The sequence below is a fragment of the Chiloscyllium punctatum genome, chromosome 41 (genome assembly GCF_047496795.1).
Source record: "Chiloscyllium punctatum isolate Juve2018m chromosome 41, sChiPun1.3, whole genome shotgun sequence".
Classification (NCBI taxonomy): Eukaryota; Metazoa; Chordata; class Chondrichthyes; order Orectolobiformes; family Hemiscylliidae; genus Chiloscyllium; species Chiloscyllium punctatum.
Window position 1 is genome coordinate 14,674,159 of NC_092779.1, and position 23,556 is coordinate 14,697,714.

General features: G+C 44.6%; 2 protein-coding genes across 4 annotated transcripts in view; one reads left to right on the forward strand and one right to left on the reverse strand.

Annotated features, from left to right (window-relative positions):
- acad11 (acyl-CoA dehydrogenase family, member 11) overlaps positions 1-23,556 on the reverse strand; it is a 244,274-nt gene that overhangs the window by 154,219 nt on the left and 66,499 nt on the right. The window contains exon 29 of the mRNA XM_072560417.1: positions 5,396-5,423. Within this exon, the coding sequence (XP_072416518.1) occupies positions 5,396-5,423 (28 nt within the window). The remainder of the gene's footprint in view (positions 1-5,395; positions 5,424-23,556) is intronic.
- On the forward strand, positions 7,240-22,785 carry uba5 (ubiquitin-like modifier activating enzyme 5). Of its 3 annotated transcripts, none has more exons than XM_072560412.1 (12): positions 7,240-7,455; positions 10,978-11,023; positions 11,121-11,210; positions 11,983-12,092; positions 13,805-13,891; positions 15,746-15,830; positions 16,038-16,142; positions 17,868-17,995; positions 18,585-18,720; positions 20,350-20,425; positions 21,911-22,017; positions 22,349-22,785. In XM_072560412.1, exons 1-12 carry the CDS (start codon positions 7,301-7,303, stop codon positions 22,436-22,438), a joined length of 1,215 nt encoding a protein of 404 aa, XP_072416513.1. In that variant the 5' UTR covers positions 7,240-7,300; the 3' UTR covers positions 22,439-22,785. The 3 variants fall into 3 exon arrangements, with proteins under 3 accessions (XP_072416513.1, XP_072416514.1, XP_072416515.1); XM_072560413.1 differs by having other exon boundaries at positions 22,352-22,785; XM_072560414.1 differs by lacking the exons at positions 7,240-7,455; positions 10,978-11,023 and having other exon boundaries at positions 11,121-11,205.

Sequence of the window (23,556 nt, forward strand, 5' to 3'; positions counted from 1 at the left end):
AGACAGATTCCTGATCTCTGGAATCATTCAAGTGAACATCCTCTCGATTGCCTCCAGTAAGGGGACTGCAATTGTACATAATACTCCAGGTACAATCTCAGTAACATTTTTTTAGTGTTGTTTAATTGTTTAAGATGCAGCATGTTTAGTCTTGAGGGATTTCGTTTGTGAAAGTGAGCACTCAAAGCCTTAAAGAAACACAATACCCGTAAAGGGCAGGAATAGATTGGAGATGTCAATGATGATTTCTAAAAGTGCAAACCAATCAGCTTCGGTCATGGAATCATACACTGATACATCATAGAAACAGGCCTCTTGGCCCACAATGTCTATACTAACCAACAAACACCAAACTACACTCATCTCATTTACCTGCACTTAGTCCATAGCTTACTGTACCCTGGCACTTTAAGCTCTTCCAGATGTTTCTTAAATATTGCAAGAGTTCGTGCCTCCACCTCCCTCTCAGGCAGCATGTTCCATATTTTTATGACCCTCTAAGTGAAAAACAATTTCCTCAAATTTCCTGTAAACCGCTTACCCCTCACCTTAAACTTGTGCCCTCTGGTCTTAGGCACATCTGCCATGGGGAAGAGACACTGTGACTCGGTACATGTGACAATAAATTCAATTCAAATTCAAATTCAATTCAAATTCTCACAGTCTACAGGTTGTGGCTCTCAAAACTTTGTATACCTCAAACTGACACCCCCACCTCCAGGCTCCTCTGCGCCAAGAAAAACAAACCCACTGTATTATATGCCCCCGTGTATATATTCTGCTTTTATGTTGATAATTCAGGATCTTTTTAATTTTCAAGAATCTTACTTACAAATGATATGCCACAACAACCCTGCATTTGCACAGCGCCCTGTGATGTTTTATTATCTCAAAAGTGACATATAACTATGAGGTCTTGTGATGAAATACAGTTTTTTGTGTGTTCTGAAGGTGGCTGCAACTGGCTGGGAGAATTGTAACATTCACAGAACATTAGCATTCCAATATTAGTTACATTTTTTAACTTTCCCACATACTGTCATCTAAGATGCTCATCAAGGGCAGGAACAGGCTGTACTCTCTGTGGGCTGGCTGTACTCTCTTTGGGCTGGCTGTACTCGCTGTGGGCAGGTTGTACTCTCTGTGGGAACGCTGTACTTTCTGTGGGCTGGCTGTACTCGCTGTGGGCTGGCTGTACTCTCTGTGGGCTGGCTGTACTCTCTGTGGGCACGCTGTACTCACTGTGGGCTGACTGTACTCGCTGTGGGCTGACTGTACTCTCTGTGGGCAGGCTGTACTCGCTGTGGGCTGACTGTACTCTCTGTGGGCAGGCTGTACTCTCTGTGGGCAGGTTGTACTCTCTGTGGGCTGGCTGTACTCTCTGTGGGCAGGCTGTACTCTCTGTGGGCTGGCTGTACTCTCTGTGGGCTGGCTGTACTCTCTGTGGGCAGGTTGTACTCTCTGTGGGCTGACTGTACTCTCTGTGGGCAGGTTGTACTCTCTGTGGGCTGGCTGTACTCTCTGTGGGCAGGCTGTACTCTCTGTGGGCTGGCTGTACTCTCTGTGGGCAGGCTGTACTCTCTGTGGGCTGACTGTACTCTGTGGGCAGGCTGTACTCTCTGTGGGCAGGTTGTACTCTCTGTGGGCTGACTGTACTCTCTGTGGGCAGGCTGTACTCTCTGTGGGCAGGTTGTACTCGCTGTGGGCTGGCTGTACTCTCTGTGGGCTGGCTGTACTCTCTGTGGGCAGGTTGTACTCTCTGTGGGCAGGTTGTACTCTCTGTGGGCTGACTGTACTCTCTGTGGGCTGGCTGTACTCTCTGTGGGCAGGTTGTACTCGCTGTGGGCAGGTTGTACTCGCTGTGGGCAGGTTGTACTCGCTGTGGGCAGGCTGTACTCTCTGTGGGCAGGTTGTACTCTCTGTGGGCAGGTTGTACTCTCTGTGGGCTGACTGTACTCTCTGTGGGCTGACTGTACTCTCTGTGGGCAGGTTGTACTCGCTGTGGGCAGGTTGTACTCGCTGTGGGCAGGCTGTACTCGCTGTGGGCAGGTTGTACTCGCTGTGGGCAGGCTGTACTCGCTGTGGGCAGGTTGTACTCGCTGTGGGCAGGTTGTACTCTCTGTGGGCAGGTTGTACTCGCTGTGGGCAGGTTGTACTCGCTGTGGGCAGGTTGTACTCTCTGTGGGCAGGTTGTACTCTCTGTGGGCAGGCTGTACTCGCTGTGGGCAGGCTGTACTCGCTGTGGGCAGGTTGTACTCTCTGTGGGCAGGTTGTACTCTCTGTGGGCAGGCTGTACTCGCTGTGTGCTTCATGTCAGACAACCTGGCTCAACAGGATTTCTTCATTGCTCAGTCCTTTGCTTATAGGAGTTGGTATGTTATGTTGAGGTTATACAGGGGGTTGGTGAGGTCTCTTCTGGAGTACTCTGCAGTTCTGGTCGCCCAGTTATAGCAAGGATATTATCAAGCTGGAGAGGGTTCCAAAGGGATTTACCAGGATGTTGCTGCGTATGGAAGGTTTGAGTTATAAAGAAAGGCTGGAACTTTTTGAACTGGAGCCTGGGAGATTGTGAGGTGACCTAATATAAGTTTATATGATAATGACAGATATAGATAGAGTGGATGGTAGTTGTCTTTTCTATAAGATGAGGAATATCAAGACCAGAGGGCACATTTTTAAGGTGAGAGGAGAGAGATTGAAAAAAGTCATGAGACAAATTATTTACACAGAGGGTGATTCGCGTGTGGAATGAACTTCCTGAGGAAGTGGTGGAGGTGGATACATATACAACTATTAAAAGACGTTTGTGTGATTACATGAATAGGAAAAGGTTTGGAAGGATATGGGCCAGGAGCAGGCAGGTGGGACTAGTTTAGTTTGTGATTATGATTGGCATGGACTGGTTGGACCGGAGTATCTGTTTCTGTGCTGTATGATTCCATACTGATCCTCAAAATGTCAGAATGTGATGATCTTTCTGAGTTTACTTCTTTGCTGATCACAAAGCTCTCTCTGTTTACAGCTGAAAATGTGTTGCTGGAAAAGCGCAGCAGGTCAGGCAGCATCCAAGGAACAGGAGAATCGACGTTTCGGGCATAAGCCCTTCTTCAGGAATGAGGAGAGTGTGCCAAGCAGGCTAAGATAAAAGGTAGGGAGGAGGGACTTGGGGGAGGGGCGTTGGAAATGCGATAGGTGGAAGGAGGTTAAGGTGAGGGTGATAAGCCGGAGTGGGGGTGGGGGTGGAGAGGTCAAGAAACAAGATTGCAGGTTAGGAAGACGGTGCTGAGTTCGAGGGATTTGACTGAGACAAGGTGGGGGGAGGGGAAATGAGGAAGCTGGAGAAATCTGAGTTCATCCCTTGTGGTTGGAGGGTTCCCAGGCGGAAGATGAGGCGCTCTTCCTCCAACCGTCGTGTTGCTATGGTCTGGCGATGGAGGAGGCCAAGGACCTGCATGTCCTTGATGGAGTGGGAGGGGGAGTTGAAGTGTTGAGCCACAGGGTGGTTGGGTTGGTTGGTCTGGGTGTCCCAGAGGTGTTCTCTGAAACGTTCCGCAAGTAGGCGGCCTGTCTCCCCAATATAGAGGAGGCCACATCGGGTGCAGCGGATGCAGTAAATGATGTGTGTGGAGGTGCAGGTGAATTTGTGGCAGATATGGAGGAATCCCTTGGGGCCTTGGAGGGAGGTGAGGGGGGAGGTGTGGGCGCAAGTTTTGCATTTCTTGCGGTTGCAGGGGAAGGTGCTGGGAGTGGAGGTTGGGTTGGTGGGGGGTGTGGACCTGACGAGGGAGTCACGGAGGGAGTGGTCTTTTCGGAACGCTGATAGGGGAGGGGAGGGAAATATATCCCTGGTGGTGGGGTCCGTTTGGAGGTGGTGGAAATGACGGCGGATGATACGCTGTACATGGAGGTTGGTGGGGTGGTAGGTGAGGACCAGTGAGGTTCTGTTCTGGTGGCGGTTGGAGGGGCGGGGCTCAAGGGCAGAGGAGCAGGAAGTGGAAGAGGTGCGGTGGAGGGCATCGTCTATTACATCTGGGGGGAAATTGCAGTCCTTGAAGAAGGAGGCTATCTGGGTTGTACGGTTTTGGAACTGGTCCTCCTGGGAGCAGATGCGGAGGAGACGAAGGAATTGGGAATATGGGATGGTGTTTTTACAGGGGGCCGGGTGGGAGGAGGTGTAGTCTAGGTAGCTGTGCGAGTCGGTCGGTTTACATTCTGGATGAGGAAACACAAACCCGTCTCGGCTGAAATGGTTGTTTTGATTGCTTCCCACCAGATTCCTGGAGACTCGAGAAGAGTTCAGGACAGCTGAGAATGAGGGCAAAGGAAACCTACAATCTCACTGCAGTGAAGAAAGTCTGGAGCTCGGACAAACGCTGGGGCTGTGCTAGTTTGGTGAAGTTAATGCCTGTGAGAAAAAAATATTGGAACCAAGGAAAGGAGAGTTAACACCAAGACTGGAGCAGTAATGAAAGCATTTCATAACCAGTTGGCTTTAAGAAGTTTTAAAATGAGAATGTAAAGGTTTAACAAGATTTGGTGAACCACAGTATCATTAAGTTGGGTTGGCTGAGAAACCTGAGATCTGTATTGACTGCAATTGCGATTTGAGAGGTGTTTGATCACAGTTAATCTGTTCCCTATATTGACGTCATGTTAATTCTGGATGTTAGAATATAAGTTGTATACATATTGTAGATTGTTTTGCATGTTCTAACCTGGCTTGAGTATGTTTTCATTGAAATACATTAGTTCTTTATTTGTTACTGAAGGAATCTGGCGGACTTGTTTCCGATACAGAGCTATGTGATCACATACTTATGCACAACCTTCAAATTTCCTGTAGTCAGGGGAGGAATAGCACAAGAAGGGTAATCAGTTTACCCCTAGCTATCTTGATTTTTAATGCAACAAAGTAACTCAAGTTGCTTCACAGGAGCTTCAGAAATAAAACATTGTCACTGTGTCACGTAAGACGGTGTTAGGATAGATATCCTAAAAGCTCAGTCCAAGACGTATGTTTTAAGGATCCTCTTAACAGAGGAAAGTGAACTGCAGAGCAGTGTAGGGAGATTATTCCTGAGCTCACGGCCCAGGCAGAACAAGCAATGGTGCAGTAATCAAAATCTAGGTGCTCAAAGGCCAGGACTGATCAGGCAGAGAGATCGGTGTGGGAGCTGGAGATTCTGGGGAGGCCATAGAGAAATTTGAAAACAAGGCAAGAATTTTAAATCTGAAGTACTGTTAGAGGCATAGGTGGGATGGGAACGCAGAACCAAAAGAAAATATTCAGTTTTGCTCTAACAGTCCCAAAGAAAGGTAGCGGAAGAGAAAATGGCACATTTATCTGAATAGGTACAAACATTTATATCAAAAAACAGAAGAATGCTGGAGAAACCTCAGCAGATTTGGCATCATTTGTGGAGAAACAGTTAATGTTTCTGTTGAAGATGTTTCTTAGAGCCATGTTGGACTCATACAAACAAGGAACAACAGTAGACACACAGAATGTGGAGGAATTCAGTAAGTTTGGCAGCATCTGTGGAGAGAGAAACCAGGTTCACTTCCAAGTCCAGTATATTGTGTGCAATTCTGGTCTCCCTGCCATAGTAAGGATGATGTGAAACGTGAAAGGGTTCAGAAAAGGATGTTGCCAGGGTTGGAGGATTTGAGCTATAGGGAGAGGTTGAACAGGCTGGGACTGTTTTCCCCAGAGCACTGGAGGCTGAGGGGTGACCTGATTTGTAAAATCATGAGGGGCATGGATAGTATAAATAGATAAGGTCTTTTCCTTGGGTCGGGGAAGTCAAGAACAAGAGGGCCTAGGTTTAGGGTGAGAGGGGAAAGATATAAAAGGGAACTAAGGGGCAACTTTTTCACACAGAGGGTGGTGCGTGTATGGAATGAGCTGCCAAAGGAAGTGGTGGAGGCTGGTACAATTGCAACATTTAAAAGGCATCTGGATGGGTATATGAATAGGAAGGGTTTAGAAGGATATGGGCCATGTTCTGGGAGATTAATTTAGGATATCTGGTCAGCATGGACAACTTGAACTGAAGGATCTGTTTCCTATACGTCTCTATGACTTCTTCAGAAGACATCTGAATTACGCCGGACTCAAATTGCTTGCTCTGTTTTTTTCTCTCCATAGATGCTGCTGCAGCTGCTGACTTTCTCCTGCATTCTCTATTTGTTTCAGATTTTCAGCATCTGCAGTATTCTGCCTTGATCAAAGGAGCGAGCAGGCCAGTTGACCCTTTGAGCTTGCACCACCATTCAGTATGTTGATTTTAAAATGTTAATATTTTCTCTCTACCCAGATTCTGCCGACCGTTCTTTTTCTTTTGATACCCATTTCCAGCACTTTGTTTATAATTCATTTATGTATATATTTGAGGGACAGTTGTGGCTGGGAGAGGTACTTTCTAATCAAGCAGTTTTGATGCGTTATGGACAAAGTTAAAAACTACACAACACCAGTCTAACAGGTTTACTTGGAAGGCCAAGATTTCAGAGAGCTGCTCCTTCATCAGGTAGCAACCTGAAGTGCTCAGAAAGCTAGTGCTTCCAATTAAACCTGTTGGACTATAACGTAATGTTGTGCTCCTCGGATGCTGCCTGAACTGCTGTGCTCTTCCAGCACCACTAATCCAGAATCTGGTTTCCAGCATCTGCAGTCATTGTTTTTACCTACCTGATTTTTAATTTTGTCTACCCCCAATAACAAATCATCGATGCGTTATGACACATCTCTGGAGCAGGTAGGAGTGTGAACGAAACGTCGATTCTCCTGCTCCTCGGATACTGCCTGACCTGCTGTGCTTTTCCAGCACCAATCTGATCTAATCATGATTTGCACAACCATTTGATGAAGGAGCAGCGCTCCGAAAGCTAGTGTGCTTCTAATTAAACCTGTTGGACTATAACCTGGTGTTGTGTGATTTTTAACTTTGTGCACTCAAATCTAAACTGTGAACCTGGTCCTCCTGGCTCAGAGGTAGGAACACTACCACTACCACTGTTCCGCAAGAGTCCTTTGTGTTTGGAAGATGATTACCACAGGGGTGGCCGGTCCTGTGTTTTTATCAATGGGAAGCCAGTCACTGAGTAACTCGCTACAATGTTGGAGCGAGAGATCTGACCAATCAGCGCGGCGTTCCGCCCGGCTTTTGCCACACTACGTTCGATCCTTTGTGACGTCGCGTCCCGCTGATGTCACAACGTTCGGGCCGTGCTGCGGCAGTGATACGTGGCGTTCCATTCTCTTCCTCTTTGGCCTGAAGCTCGGCGGTCCGGCTCTACCATGGCCACGATCCCGGAGCTCCAGGCGAAAATCCGAGCTCTCGAAGACGAGCTGGCGGCGGTCAGGGCCGGGAAAGCCGGCTCGGGGGAGCAGCCGTGCCAGCGCAAGAAAATAGAGAAGATGAGCGCGGAGGTGGTGGATTCCAATCCTTACAGGTGATGCTGCATTCTCCATTGGCCGCTTGTCTCATGCACCCCGCTGTGAAAGTCTTCCTTCCCCACATCCTTTTCCTCTCCCGTTACTTGTTAATGTTTCTGCAAGTGAACGAACCATGACTTGTAAGTTACCATATGGTGCTTAGTCGTTCCCAACTTAATCGCAGCTACTGCAGTCTGACACAACTAACAAATAAATACACTTGTTGTAATGTTGGTGTACGTAAGCTTTCTTCTGTTGATTTAAAAGCTTACAATTTTACTAGTAAGCTAGCCAGCCCCATATCTTGAACTCATCTAGCACTTTTGTCAGGATCGTTCTAATGTCCACAACTGGTTGATATTTGTCAGTGTGTGTGTAAGACAGACTGAGGGTGTGTTTGTGAGAGAGTGTGAGTAATGTGTGTGTGTGAGTGACAGTGAGCGTGAGAGAGAATGAGTGAGAATATGCACCTTATTTTAAAAGGGAATTAAAAAGGGCAATTATAGGCCAGTTAGCTCCACATCAGTTATTGGGAAAATCTTGAGAGTATAATAAAGAATGTATCAGCAGAGCATTTAGAAAACTATAATATAACCAAACAGAGTTGTAATGGAAAAATTACTTAGGATAAATTTAGAGAATTCTGACAGGGAGGATGGATAAAGGGGAGACAGTGGGTGTAATATATTTGGATTTTCAGAGGGTATTTGATAAGGTGCCACACTTTAAGTTATTTAAAAAGGGTTTGAGGGTGTAATAAATTGGCATGAGTGAGGATTGGCTAATTAGAAGAAAACAGAGTTGGGATAAAGGGGACATTTTCAGGATGTCAGCCTGGAACTAACAGAGGGGCACAGGGATCAGCGCGGGAGCCACAGTTATTTGCTTCATACGTTAATGACTTGGATGAGGAAAGTGGATGACACATAAATAGGTGGGAGGGTAAGTGGTGAGGAGAACACACTAAGTCTCCAGAGGGATATAGTGGATGGGTTAAGTGGATGGGTTAACAACTTGGCAGATGGACAATAATGAGGGAAAATGTGAAGTTCAGCACGTAGGCAGGATGGAGAAAGACTTCAGAAAGCTGCACCCCTAACTCATCACTGGCCTACACTGACTCCCTGCCCTTCTCTTTGTTTTGAGTTCTCATGCTTATTTAAATCCCTCCATGACCAAGCATCTCTTTCTCTCTCTCTTAACCTCATCTGTTCTGAAAATCCACGACTCGACAGTCCTTCGCTCATTCTGCCCCCATCCTGACTTCCTTTAATCTATGATTATTAGTCATACCTTTAGCTGCTAAGGCCCTGGACGGTGGAAAAACTGTAATTGTTTTGGCCAAAGGTCAGAGACCAATGTTTACCCAAGACTGGCTGCTAACTGAGTGTAGATTAGATTAGATTGGTGCTGGAAAAGCACAGCAGGTCAGGCAGCATCCGAGGAGAAGGAAAATCGACATTTCAGGCAAAAGCCCTTCATCAGGAAGATTCAGCACCACTCTAATCTAGACTCTGATTTCCAGCATCTGCGGTCCTCAATTGTGCCTTGCTAATTGAGTGTGCAAGCTATGCAAATGTAGACATTAGAGTGTTCTCAGTTCCCCAGATCCAGCATGTAATATTATCTTATTAACTTGTATTAATATACAAAGCAATTCCTTTGTTCTGAAGTTAATGCAACATAGGAATGTTTACAATCCAGATAAGGCCTTCAGGTGCAGCAAGACCTCTCCAGCTCCCTCAGTTGGCTGAGCAAGCCATTCAGTTCTAAGGGTGATCCTGCTACCCTACTCGAGGGCAATTCGAGATGGTCAAGAGTGCCTTCATGCTGTGAATGAAGTTTTAAAAATCTTGAATGGTCCTTTCCTCAAGACTCCGAGTCGTAGAATTTCTGCAGCACAAAAGGCAGCCATTTGACTCACCATCTCTGTAACAGCTTCCAAATGAGCAGCTCACTTAATGCCATTCTGTAACCACCATCACACTGTAATCCTTTCTCTATCGTTCTCATTCACTTGATTTTTCTCCAGTGTTCAAGTTTTTATGTAATGTACAAAATTTATGCGAAGAGCTAATTATAACTTCAGGAAGTTACATTGGAAGCTCTTCAAGATATTCCAGATCCCTATTATTGTGTGAATTGATAAGTACTTTTGAAATAGGTGTAGGAGTAGACCATTTGGCCCTTTAAACCTGCTATACCGTTAGAAACGATCATGGATGATCTTCTGTACTAATTCTGTTTCACTGTCCTCTTCCATATTCCTTGATTCAGGATAAAAAGTTTGTATCTCCCATTTTAAATATATTTCACTGGAGAGAAATCACAGCCCTTGGAGTGAAGAGACTTCTCTTCTCAGTCCTAACTGATCATCCCATTACCCTGAGACTTAGTGCCCCAGTTTTCTCGATTTCCCCTGTCAGCGGAAACAACCTTTCCATGTCTCCGTCTTCAGGTCCCAGCTGACAATAATACTGGACAAGTCAATCTCAGCATGAAACTTGACTTCGTAGATTGTAAATTTTATTTTTGCAGTTTGGTTAGCGTGGCGGTTGACTACTGAACATATTCACGGCAGGCTGTCAGTGTCCTTTAACAGGACAACACAAGTTATCGCACTAAAGAAAAACAAAGTTTCCTTTTATATAAGGTTTAGAAAGTTCTTAGTATTATCAGCAAAAAAAGGAAGGTTTAATCTTGTTCCTTGCATCACCTTTACAGATATTGGGTCCCAGTAAAATATCACTGCTGTCCTAATGCTTTAAGTCCCTTCCTAACTGATATTCCAGCTTTGCTGGTTTAGACATTTATTCCTAGTTCTGGGTGCCTACATTCCTTTCCAGTTCTGACAGCTTAACCCTCTCTTCAGTTCTGTTGGCTTTCAAACTTTTACATAAACTCTTATAACTTGTAGACTTCACAAACTTATCTGTCTTCCTTCTCGGGTGAAACTGTTCCTCTGAACTGAAACCTGATTGTGAACTCAAACTGCTTGTGGCCTTTGGTCAGTTTTTCTAAGATAAGATCCAACCAAATGTTCAAGTGAAGAAGTTCAGTTAACATAGCCGGTATCCTGCTAGGTGCTGAACCTAAGTCATGTGTTGTCTTTAGTTACCTGTTCCAAATGACTTTCTGATCTTTATGTTTGAAAGAAATGTCTTCACATCACTGAAACCATTTATCTACTTCTACTTTAAAATCTAAATTTCGAAATGATGATATATTGTACTTCTTCATCACACCTGTCAAACTCCAAATCAATAATATTTCACTAAGATTGCCTATTATTCTTCTAAACAATGGGAATACTTGGTCTCTCAACATAGGACAGCCCTCTTGTGCCAGGAGCCAATCTAATGAACCTTTGCCACACGGGCTGTCGTGCTGGTGCATCCTTCCCTTAGGGAGAACCAGAGGGCTGCATGGGACCCAAGATGCCATCTCACCAAAGCCCCTGTGATGTTGTTGAGAATTGATTAAATTTAGTTTACATTCTCTATTTTATTCTAACTTCAAAAACTTTCTGTTTTACTCAGTCGGCTGATGGCTCTGAAACGGATGGGAATTGTTGCAGATTATGAGGTGAGCTGACTTTGCCAATAAGCAGTGACTGCGTGTCTGTTGGGTGGTTTCGTGCTGATAAGACTGACTTTGTTTTTCGTTCTAACTGTACGAACAGAAAATTCGGGAGTTTGCAGTGGCAGTAGTGGGTGTCGGTGGGGTTGGAAGTGTGACAGCTGAAATGTTGACAAGATGTGGCATTGGTAAGGTAATACAAACTCTCTGCTTCCTTTTTGACCTTCATTCTACGGACAAAACCATTCCACGCAAACTTTTAAATTTGACATCGTAAATCTAGCAAGCGTTTTTATATTTCATACTTATCATATTGTCCAAGGGTGTAAGAAATAGACACTTCCTGAAGAGATTAAGAGTGTGAATGTTCTGAAGCAGCACAGTGCAAGATATCCTTTAGCACGACCATAATATAGGAATATGTTACACTGTTAAGTGTATAAACAGGAAGAGACCCTTTGGACCTTCGAGGCACATGGTGCTAATCTGTGATGTAAGTCCATACACCTGCTTTTTCCCCATTTCTTGGAATACCTTTGGTTGTTAAAAGAACTACCAATCAAGAACGAGAAGGGGAGAAACTGTTCCTGCTCATAGAAGTGGCGTGAATGACAGGACTTAGATTTAAAGTCACCTGCAAAAGAAGCCAGGGTGAAATGGGGAGGAAAACCTTTTCACTCTGTGAGTCGTTAGGGTCCGGAATGCAGTGCCTTGAACTGTGACAGAGGTGGGTTTGATGGGACCGTCGAGAGCATTAGATTAATTCAACAGAAACAAGGTTCTGTGGAAAAAGCAGGAGAGTGGCGCCGAGTCGTAATGCCCATTTGGAGAGCTGGTACAGCATGATGGGCGGAATGGCCTTCTGCCTGGAAATGCTTCTGTGAAGTTCAGTTGTTGGTCAAATGAAGCGGGTGACTGGATCAACCCGAGTGATGTTTCCTTCCCTTTTCTTTTCTAACTTGCAGCTCTTAATCTTTGACTATGACAAGGTCGAACTGGCAAATATGAACAGACTTTTCTTTCAGCCTCATCAAGCCGGCCTCAGTAAAGTGGAAGCAGCTAAACACACACTGAGGTAAAGCAATCGTCATTACCACCGAGAGACTCGTGTTCCTCCCTCTCCTTGAGGAGTTGGGAATTCAGTAGTGAATCCATTCTGTTCTTTGTTTGATGGAAAGATCCAATTTGCATTATCCATGGAACTTTCCATGAATGTGGTAATGGAAAAGCAGCTGCCAGGGTGAAAGACTGTCTCCCACCCCTACTACCACAACCACCACGGTGGCTTTGTTGGTATCAGGCATTCAGAGCTTATGAGTCAAAAGCTGATGATTGTCACTGACCTGGTTTGGTCACTCTCTGAACAGATATTTGATCTTTTGGTATTTCCAACATTTTCTCTCTTCATTATTACGATTTGAGCAACAGACATACCTAGCTGTGCCCTAAATCATGACAGCAGATGAGCAGTCCATAGATGTGCAGGCTAGGTGAATTGGCCATGCTAAATTGCCCATAGTGTTAGATGCACTAGTCAGAGGGAAATGGGTCTGCATGGTCTGATTGGGCCGAAGGGCCTGTTTCCACACTGTAGGGAATCTAATCTAATCTCATGAGCAAGATTGAAGAAACTTGTGTGCAATGTTAGTTTTTGTGTGTGTATGCATGTGTGTGTGAGAGAGAGAGACAATATCTACACCCACATTTCTGCAGTTGGATTGATAATTCAATATTGTGAGAGCTGCAGTCACCCACAGTGCTTTCTGACAAAGGGGACACATCTGAAATGTTGACTCGTCTGCTTTTTGTTTTTGTCCCCTAATCTCTTGAGAATTTCCAGAATTTTCTGGTTCTCTGCCATCCATCACTGTTGGAATGAGCTTTCTCAACTTCAGTGCAAAGGGGAGGACCGAAGGATGACTGGGTGGGGGAGGGGTGAGGTTACTAGTGTAGATATACGTATTTTCATGTAAGAGAAATCTAAGCTAGAGGTTATCTATATAAGGTAACCACTAAATAAATCCAATGGGCAATTCCAGAGAAATGTCTTTAACCTGAAAGAAAGTGGAATGTGAAACTTGCTACCACTGGATAGTGCAAAATAGATCTTTCCTCTCTCCTATTTGTAATAAAGAAATTTTTGACTTTAGCCATCTGAGTTTGAGTGTAGCATTTGTCCCTTAGTGAAAGTTTAGGAAAATGAGAGGTGATCTGACTGAAAGAAGATTCTGAGGAGATTAACAGGATTGGTGCTGAGAGGATGTATCCCCTCACGGGAGAGGTTAATATTAGGGGACACGGTTTAGCGATGAGGGCTCTGCCATCAAAGATGGAAATGAGGAGAAATTTCTTACAAGGATCATGACTCTGTGCAATGCTCTGCCCAAAGAGTGACAAAGGCAGAGTCATCTAGTGTGGAAACAGGCCATTCAGCCCATCGAGTCCACACTGACCCTCCGAAGAGCATCCCACCCTGTTGAGTCATCTTAAGGCAGAGGGAGATAGAACCTTTGTTAGTCAAGAATATCTGGAGGGGGGTGGGGAGGAGCAAGTAGATTAGAAATTACAAACAGATCAATGTGGAATAGCATATGTTCATAAAACCAATCCTCCACTCAATTTGTCATCATTAATCATCTAATCCTCAATCCTTTAAAGAATCCACTGGCCTTCCACCTTTTATCCAATGTATTGTGTACAATAGTATCATTATTAATATTGCTAATGTGGTTAGTTTGGCAGCCCATCAGGAGCTGAATGGAAATGACCTGTTTCTTGTGTTTTCAGGAACATTAACCCTGATGTTCAGTTTGAAACTCACAACTACAATGTCACTACAATGGACAACTTTCAGCATTTTATGGATCGAATCCGGTTAGTTCGGAGCTGCAAAGTGTGAATCATGCTCCCTCCTTTTCCAGGTGCCACTTTAAAGCGCTTTTTCCTTCGGATCTTCACAATCAGATGGAAGCTGTTCAGCCCATTGTCTGTGCTGGCTCTTGAAAGGCAAATGTCCAGTTCCCCCCTCACTCCGGTGTTTGCTCTGGTGTGCGTATTTGTCCCAGGGATGATCAAACTGGTTTTGTAAGTAGGCCAGATGCATTAGGGGTTGATGGTCCTACACTTCTCATAACATAAGAGACGTGGCAGCCAATTTGCACACGCAAGGCTCCACAAGCACAGATGTGATAATCTCCAGAGTGGGGCTGATCGAGGGATAAATAATCCGGAAAGCCGACTGGGCATGTACTTGCTGGAGTTTAGAAGAATGGGGGGGAGGGCGGAAAATCTCGTGGAAACATGAAATCCTGATGGTACTGGACAGATTAGATGGGAGGAGAATGTTCCCGGTGTTGGAGAAGTCCAGAACTAAGGATCACAGTCTAAGAATAAGGGGTAAGCCGTTCAGGACCAAGATGAGGAAGAATTTCTTCACTCAGAGAGTTGGGAACCTGTGGAATTCTCTCTGACAGGAACCAAGAGGGAGCTGGGCATAGCCCTTGTGCCTAAAGGGATCAAGGGATATTGGGAGAGGGCTGAAAGGGATACTGAGATTGCATGATCAGCCATGGTCATGTTGAATGGTGGTACAGGGGTAGACCATTTGGCCCTATTTCCCATGTTATCCCCTCAGCCTCCCTGTACTTATCCCTCAGCTAACAGGGAGAGCATCCCATTCCAAACCTCTCACTGATGCTTGGTGTTCTCTGGATCTGCTGCTGGGAGAGGCTGGTCAGTGTGTGGACACACTGACTCCAGGGGCTGTTGCAGGGCACAGACCTGGAACATTCACACAGCAACTGGGGAATTGAGGGATTCGTGTGGAGAAGACCTCTGCTCTGCCAAATCGCCCAGCAAGGTGTTGACAGTCTTGAGGTTTTCAGTATGAGCTTGTCGCTCACAGCGAGAATGAATCTTGCTCAGGGTAAGTGCGTGGAGTCTGTAGCAGTGTAGCCAGCAAATGGTTCTGGCTGTTCAAGAGATTCTCCCCCTCCTACTACACCAGGAGGAATTACAGATCGACAGTTGACCTGTTTAGTCACTTTATAGAAATGTAGTTAACAGGAAGAGAAGTAAGCTTTTTATTTACAAAAACTGGAAAGTCTTGATGACTGTGATCAATGTGGTATCACATGAACACTCTTTGAACTTGAACAGATGAGCTTCACAGGTGTGTTAACCTTCACATCTCTCACTATTTATCGTATGGGTGAGCTTCAATATGAATCTCTTCCAATTAAGGTTCTTCACAAAGTAATCGTGATCAAAAACAGATCTTCACAGATTGTAACTTAACTGTAAATTGGTGCCTGTGAAACCACAGAACAATTTTACATAAACATGTAAAAAACAAAGAAAACAGGAGCAGGAATAGGCCATTCAGCCCAGCGAGCCTGCTCCACCCTTCAGTGTAATCATGGTTTATCATCCAAGTCAACACCCTGTTCCCACTTCCCCTCTTGCATGAGGTGGGACTCGGGCCAGGAGGTAGAGATTGCTATCCACTGCACCACATCCTCTTGTGGTTTTTTCAGTAGGGTAACCTGGACACAGATGCCATAAGTTTTCTTTAACATTCTAAGTAAGTTGCCTGAGTGTTTTGAGCATATTCCCCGCTTTCCAACCACACATACCCCTTGGTGATACGTCATTTATGTTATAGTTCTTTCCAGCCTGAACTGTTCTGCAACAGGTTAACCCATCCCATATGATTCTGGTTGCCATTAGGAACGGTGGATTGCAGGAAGGACAGCCTGTGGACTTGGTACTGAGCTGTGTGGACAACTTTGAGGCCCGAATGGCAATCAACACAGTAAGTTGGCTTCAATCTTCATCTGATTCAGAGTCACTGAAGTGAATGTAGTGGCACTTCTTCAGTTTTCAAATGCAAATTTGAGTTTTCAAATAAACTGATTTTTTGGGGGGGGGGGGGGGTGGGGCGGGCGCGGAGAGAGAGTTATAGGATGATGTTTCTGTTCTGCTGGTCGTCCATCTTTGACATGTGTTTATTGGATTACAGGCTTGCAATGAGCTTGATCAGGTGTGGATGGAGTCCGGGGTCAGTGAGAATGCAGTGTCGGGACACATCCAGTTTCTTATCCCAGGACAGACGGCCTGTTTTGCAGTAGGTCCATTGCTGTTTATTGTGTTTCTGTTTCCAAATGTTGCAAACGACCCTTGTCTAAGCTAAAGAAGGAGAACGAGAGGGGCAGGGGGAAATCTCATTGAAACCTCTCTAATTCTCACAGTACTAGACTGGGTAAGCACAGGGTGGATGTTCCTGATGTCTCTGGATTCACAGAAAGGATACAGGGTGGTCCATTAAGGACTGAGATGAGGAGAAATGTCTTCACCCAGAGAGTGATGAACCTGTGGAATTCTCTGACACCGGAAACTGCTGAGGTCAAAACATTGAATGTTTTCAAGCAGGAGATAATATAGTTAATGTGAAAGGGATTGAATGGTATAGGAAGAAAGTGGGAACAGGGGACTCAGTTGGATGATCAGCCAGGATCATTTGAGTGATGGATAAGCAGGAGGCTGGAAGAACACAGCAAGCCAGGCAGCATCAGGAGGTGGAGAAGTTGATTTTTTTAGGTTTAACCCTTCAGTATCTGCAGTTTTTTTTGTCTCTAATCAATATTGAATAGTGGAGCTGACTCAAAGGGCCGAATGGCCTGCTGTCTGTGTAAAATTATTTCATGTTTTCTCAAGCACAAGGTTACATTTGATCGGGGGTGGGCAGATCTGCTTTTGATCACGACAACTTAATAGGCAGCCCCAGCTGAGAGAGATTCATATCGAAGCCCACCCACATGACAAACAGCGAGAGATGTTAAGGTTGACACACCTTCCTTGAACTGTTAAACTCATCTGTTCAAGTTTAAAGAGCGTTCATGTGATATCACATTGATCCCAGTCATTGAGACTTCGCAGTTTTTGCTGAGAGGGTAAATGTTTTGGACGTATCTAATTCTAAACGGCACACTTTAGGAAGGGTGTGAGGATGCAGAAACTGGTTCCTGTGTATGGGAATGATTCCAGGGTGGAGAAGCTTCAGTTTGATGGATAGACTGGCATTGTTCAGCCTGGAAAAGGAAAGGTGGGGAGGTGTCAGAGGCAGGAGGGAGCTGGGTAGAATAGAAATAGAGATCCAGGTATCAGCACTTTTTAACTGGGTATCAAGGGATATGGGCCCAAGGCAGGGATATCTTATTGAAGGTTGAATGTTCTGGAATGACAGAGCAGGCTCAAGGGGCTGAATGGCCTGCCCCTGTTCCTATCCATTTACAGAGATTAAAGTCCGGAGAAATTACCTTGTCTTCGCTCTTAACTTGCTACTCAGCCTACTCCTTAGTTTCTCATTTCCTTTGGAGACAAGTCAGTGAGTCCTTCCCAAGGTCCTGCTGACATGGACTTCTCTCAAATCCGAGCGCTGAAAAATTCTCTGTTTTAATAATCTGCAGAACTCTCATCCAAACTCTCTTCTGGTTTTGGAAGCTTTACCGACTATAAGCCCTTCTCCTGAGGAAACTGGTTATTCAGCCTCACAGCTCCAAGATGCGCCAAGCGAGTAATTTGTTTTATTTAATCACCAAAATGGTCCATTTGTTTCATGTTGTGTTACTATCCAGAATAAAATCAAATCTATCAGACCTCTGTGTAGGTAATTCAGTTACTTGAAACAGTCTGAATCTTACAATAAGTGGGAAAACTGGTTAACTGTTGTTAATTAAACTCTATCCCCTTGATCCCAGAGAACATTGAACAAGTTTTCAATCACTTGAAGTTTTTCTTTACTAAGCTCGACACGTTGTGACGTTGCCTGTTGTGTGTGGCCCCTTTGCAGTGTGCCCCCCCACTCGTGGTGGCTGCGAACATTGACGAAAAGACGCTGAAACGTGAAGGGGTGTGCGCGGCCAGTTTACCCACCACCATGGGCGTCGTCGCTGGGCTGCTTGTACAAAATGTCCTGAAGTAAGTCAGACTTTAAATTGCTATGTGTGGAGGGTGGAGTGTATCACAGATCACAAAATCCGTACATGTGGAAATAGGCCTCTCGGTCTAACAAGTCAACACAGACCCTTTGAAGACTAACCCACCCAGACCCATTCCCCTACCCTATTATCTTATATTTACTCCTGGCCAATGCATCTAACCTACACATACCTTTACACTACAGGCAATTTAGCATGCCCAATTCACCTGACCTGCTCATCTTTGTGACTGTGGGAGGAAACCTGAGCACCCAGAGGAAACCCACACAGACACAGGGAGAATGTGCAAACTCCGCACAGACGCGTGAGGCTGGAATCATACCCGGGTCCCTGGTGCTGTGAGGCAGCAGTGCTAACCACTGAGCTACCGTGCTGCCCTGCAGACAGGCTGTGTGAGTGTTTGCTGGCAGTGGTTTGGTGTCCAGAATGGTGCCTATGAGTGTTAGCTGAAATTTCCAAGGGCTGCACTAGTTTCAGGCAACAAACACCCCTGAAACTGACTCAACATCAGCATATCTAAGATAGAGTTACATCTGGCTATTTAATGAGCAACTCTGTTTTCTTTTCAGGTATCTTCTAGGCTTTGGCTCTGTGAGTTACTACTTGGGCTATAATGCAATGCAAGACTTCTTTCCAACAATGGCAATGAAACCAAATCCGAACTGTGATGATCAAAGCTGCCGGCTCCAACAGGAAGACTACAAGGTGGTCCATCAGTTTAAGCAGTAGTCCGTCCCTAAGGTGTGCCCTGTTCACAGACTTCGATTCCTGCTCCTTACGCCCACACCCTTTCGCTGTTTATTTTCTTTTCGATTCCCTGGTCCTTGCACATCATGTGGCCATGGAGATGGAAGGTTTGCCAATTATTGAGCTGCTTGTGTTGCTCTGACCCAGCCATTTGGCAGGCTGGTGGAACTTGGCACTTAACCACAGCCCTTCAGTTCTTTGCTTCCTGAGAGAATTGCAGTTCGTACAAAGGAACTAACTCTTTCAGCTGCTATGATCCCAGCAGATGGTAACACTCGATAAATGAGATCCCAACATGAAACCTGGCTTCATAGATCATTTTGTTTTGGTCAGTTAATATGATGACTGCAAAAGATTTTCTTTTATAGAAAGATCAAGTTGGATGACAGTTGAAGATCTTAAAACACACTGCAAATCAATGCTTCAATTTGTTTCCCAAAACACATGGCCGTCAGTGATAATTCTATTGCTAAATTTAAATCTGAGACAAATATTTATTCAACAAGGGCATCAAGCGATATGGGCCCAAGGCAGGCATATCTTAGTGAATGACAGAGAACACTCAAGGGGCTGAATGGCCTGTTCCTGTCCATGACGGAGATTCAGGTTCAGAGAAATTACCCTGTCTTCACTCTTAACTTGCTACCTGTGGAGACAATTCAGTGAGTCCTTCCGAAGTCTGCTGGCATGGACTTCTCTCAGATCTGAGTGCTGAAAATTTCTCTGTTTTAATAATCTGCAGAACTCTAACCCAAATTCTTTTCGGGTTTGGAAGCTTTACAAACTCAGCCCTTCTCCTGAGGAAACTGGCTTGTTGAAGTACTACTAGAAAACTAAACTTGCTTCTAAACTCCATCCTGGAGTCCTCTGTAGTGAACTAGACTGAACTGAAAAGGCAAATGGTCTTCACTGTTTACTCAACTGTCACATCTGTCCATTAACACCACAGAGATCTACGGTCACCTGCTAATGACAAAATGCTAGATTTAGTCATTGTTCAGGAAGAACGCTTTGACCTTTGTTTGAAAAGAGAATTCCTCACTAAAATAACTCTCATATATCTTCTATTTTGAAATGCAAATTCCAAAAATGGGAGTTGTGTATATAAAATAAATATACATCTTTTCATCTCACATCCCAACGGATAGATGGTTTATTGCTCTCACTTAGAAATATCAGTGGGGAACAGTGCCTGATCTTTTCAATTCCTGCAGAGATGAGTTTAAAGTTAAAAAGAGGTCTCTCTGCTCAATTTAACAATATACCTCCGGTCTGACATCAGAGACAGCAACCTCCCCTCTGGCCTCTCCATCCTCTTATCATGTGATCGTAGTGCTTTCTGGGATCTGCAGTGAGGTCACACCCACCCCCAAAATTACCTTCAGACAGAACCCTCCCAGTCAACAAGAACAGGCACTGCCAGTTCCTTTAAACTAGGTTCAATTTGAACTCAAGCACTAGAGGTGAAATGAAATTTCTATTCGACTTCTTTCCTTCCTTATCCACCTATGGTCAAAACGTTGTCTTCTGCATGTGTAAGACTTTGTGGAAGGTGGATAAGTGACATTCCACTTCTCTCTCCAACAGAAGAAGGAAGCAACGCATCCAAAGCAACAATTAGTTGAAGAGGATCAACAGATTGTACATGAGGAGAATGACTGGGGTAAGACTGGGGTGACTGGGGTAACTTGGGGCGGTGTAGTGGCTCAGTGGTTAGCACTGCTGCCTCACAACTCCAGGAACCTGGGTTCCATTCCACCCTCAGGTGACTGTGAAAACTCCACACTGATATTCTCCCTGCGGTTTCCTCCTGGTGCTCAAGTACCCTCGCAGAGTCCAAGGATGTGCAGGTTAAATGATTTGGCCATGATAAATTGCTCCATAGTGTTCAGGGATGCACAGGCTAGGTGGATTAGCTATGGCAAAAGTCAGGTTACGGGTTCTGGGTGGGAGAGTTGGTGCAGACTCAATGGCCTGTATCTGGACTGTTGGGATTCTGTGACCAGTCAGATCCACTTACCAAGTTAAGGATATGGGACAAGTGCAGGAAATTGGGATTAGCACACCTTTTGTGGTAGTTATGTCAGTACTGACATAATGTGTTGAAGGGCCTTTTCTGCACTGTATGAATCTATGCTAGAATACGATTTCTTGGCTGAAAGTTTTAACATATATTCTTTCTTAGACTGTGGTTGTCACTAGCATAGTGAAAATAATCAGTTATTACATTTATTACCCATCCCGAATTCCCCTTTGAGCAACTTGCTAGGCAACTTCAGGGGGCAGTTAAGAATCAACCATATTGCTGTGGGTCTGGAGTCACATGTAGGTCAGGCTTCTTCAAAGGACATAATCGTACAGCATGGAAAGAGACCCTTCGATCCAACCAGTCCATGCTGAACATAATCTCAAACTAAATTTGTCCCACCTGCCTGCTCCTGGCTGATATCCCTCCAAACCTTTCCTCTTCATCCACTTACCTAAATGTCTTTTAAACAATGTAATTGTAACCACTTCCTCAGGAAACTCACTCCACACACGAACCACTCTGTGTAAAACATTTGCCCCTCGTGCCTTTTTTTAAATCTCTCCCCTCTCACCTTAGGAACGTACCCCTGGTCTTGAAATCCGCCATCACAGAGAAAAGATAACTACCTGTTGGAGGGGCCTTAATGACAGTCAAACATGATCACTCGGACTAGTTCTCAATTCCATGTTTTATTAATTTAAATTCCAATTTCTCGGATTTGAACCTGTGTTGTCATGATCTTCGCCTGGGCCTCTGGAATTACCACTAGACCATCCTCACCCCTAATTGAAAGTCTTGGCAGCAGATAGTGGACAGTGGGAAGGAACAGACACTGAATCGCACAAAGTAGAGGGTGTAGGAGGAGAGCATTCAGTCCATTGTGTCTCCAACAGCTCAGTGTTGTAAACCAAATCTTCACAGTACAGACTGAGGTAGGCCAAGCTTTCCAGTTTGAGAAATTGAGACGGTGCGCTTTTCTTTCGTAAATATATATTAGCTGGAGACCGAGGACTGATTTTGCTTTTTCAGTGCCCCTTCACACCGTTTCATTTTATGAATTATCTTAGCAGGTGTCCAGAATGATTGGAATGAATGTGTCGTGCTTTTTCATTTGTGCAGGTATCGAGCTAGTTTCGGAGGTATCTGAGGAAGAATTGAAAGCTGCATCTGGCCCTGTGCCTGACCTTCCGGTGGGAATCACTGTTGCATACACGGTGCCTGATAAGGTACGTTTAAGTGTTAGTACCGTAACAACACAAATCATCATCATAACAAATGGTTTTTAAAAATGTACCATTATAATTCCTCAGAGTAAAGCTTTGTGTTGGAATAATGTTGAAAGAAAATTGATTTTAACAGTTCCGAAAGGGAGATGGTCCTTCATTTCGGATGTTTTATATTTCCTGTGACTGTGCCAATCTGCATTTGTCCAGCAGCGGGCTCCTTGGAAGGTTGGGCTGTCCCTTGCTTACAGCTGTTTGAGCTAGGAGAATGATTTCAACTTTACAGGGACTGATTATTTTCACTTGCATTCTTGCTTACTGTTTGTCCTGTAAGCAGGAGGAGGACACCGCTAACATCGGAGAGACTGTACAAGAGACGGAGCAGAGTCTGGAGGAGCTCATGGCTGCAATGAAACGCCTTTAACATCTTCATCAGTGCAATCAAGTGACGGAAATGAATCAGACCTTTTTCAACATGAAGACTGCAGTAGTAGTGGTCCTGCCTCTTAGCCAGGAGGCCCAGGTTCAAGACCTACCTAATATTTCTCATCAATCTGTTTGGAAAGTATCTTAACACAAAGACCTTGTTTGACAGAGCTGACTTGAGTTGCTGTCATCAATAACAGTAAAACATGGCGGTTCCATTATATTTAAAACATTTTAATGGCTCACAGTTTATGTATTGTCATCTCTTTGTATTCCTCCAAAGCTAGTGTGTGTAAATGTATGACTGTATATAATTAAATAATACAAACCTAAGTGACACCATAAGTTGCAGTTGACTAAAATTTTTTTAAAAGTTGTTAACAACAATATAAAAGACGAGAAAAATAGAACTTCGATTACCCACACTTTCAAAAGTCCACAATTTCTGTGGGAATTGGGAAGCTGATAAAAACCCAGGTCTCAGTTTTAGGTAGCCCAGTTCAATATTCAAAGTGTTTGTATTTCAGAGGCTCTGACTCTGGATTCCTATTCCAATGGGATAAGTATTGGTCAGAACCGGGCAGAATTCACTTTCCCTACAGGAACTCTACAGACCTCTGGCATTAATGTAGGATTGGGTTATTTGTTTGAAATTGTTATTTTTGAGGAAGAGTCTTATCTCCTTGCTGACTCGTATTTAACTCTGACTCTGAAACTAATCTGGGCAACCTACTGAAAGCCTGGCAACAAGTCCTGCTCTTATTACTAGGCAGAATGTACCGCAACTAATATTGGAATCTGAATCTTCTACTTTTACAACTAACCTCCTTACCATAACTGCTAACTTCAGAATACAGGGACCAGCAATCCCTCTAATTTTCTTTCTGCTTGCACGTCTCTGAAGTCTGTGAGTAGCAGCAACATGTAGAACCAGAAGTCAGTGTTGTGAACTGAACTGAGTGGATCAGCTGTACACCTGCACAGCCTACAGGAACTGTTGGGCGGATAGAGGAACAATGTTTTGCTCTGAAACCAAAGTGTCAGCTGTAATTAATAGCCAAAACTTGAACCTTAACCTGTTACTGCTGGTTTTACACTTTAAACTGTGGAATACAT

Excerpts from the sequence above, each read along its gene's own strand:
- uba5 (XM_072560412.1), top strand. The coding sequence starts at position 7,301 with ATGGCCACGATCCCGGAGCTCCAGGCGAAAATCCGAGCTCTCGAAGAC. Across the intron at positions 13,892-15,745 it reads CATTTTATGGATCGAATCCG|GAACGGTGGATTGCAGGAAG; the intron begins GTTAGTTCGGAG and ends GGTTGCCATTAG. Across the intron at positions 16,143-17,867 it reads GACAGACGGCCTGTTTTGCA|TGTGCCCCCCCACTCGTGGT; the intron begins GTAGGTCCATTG and ends GCCCCTTTGCAG.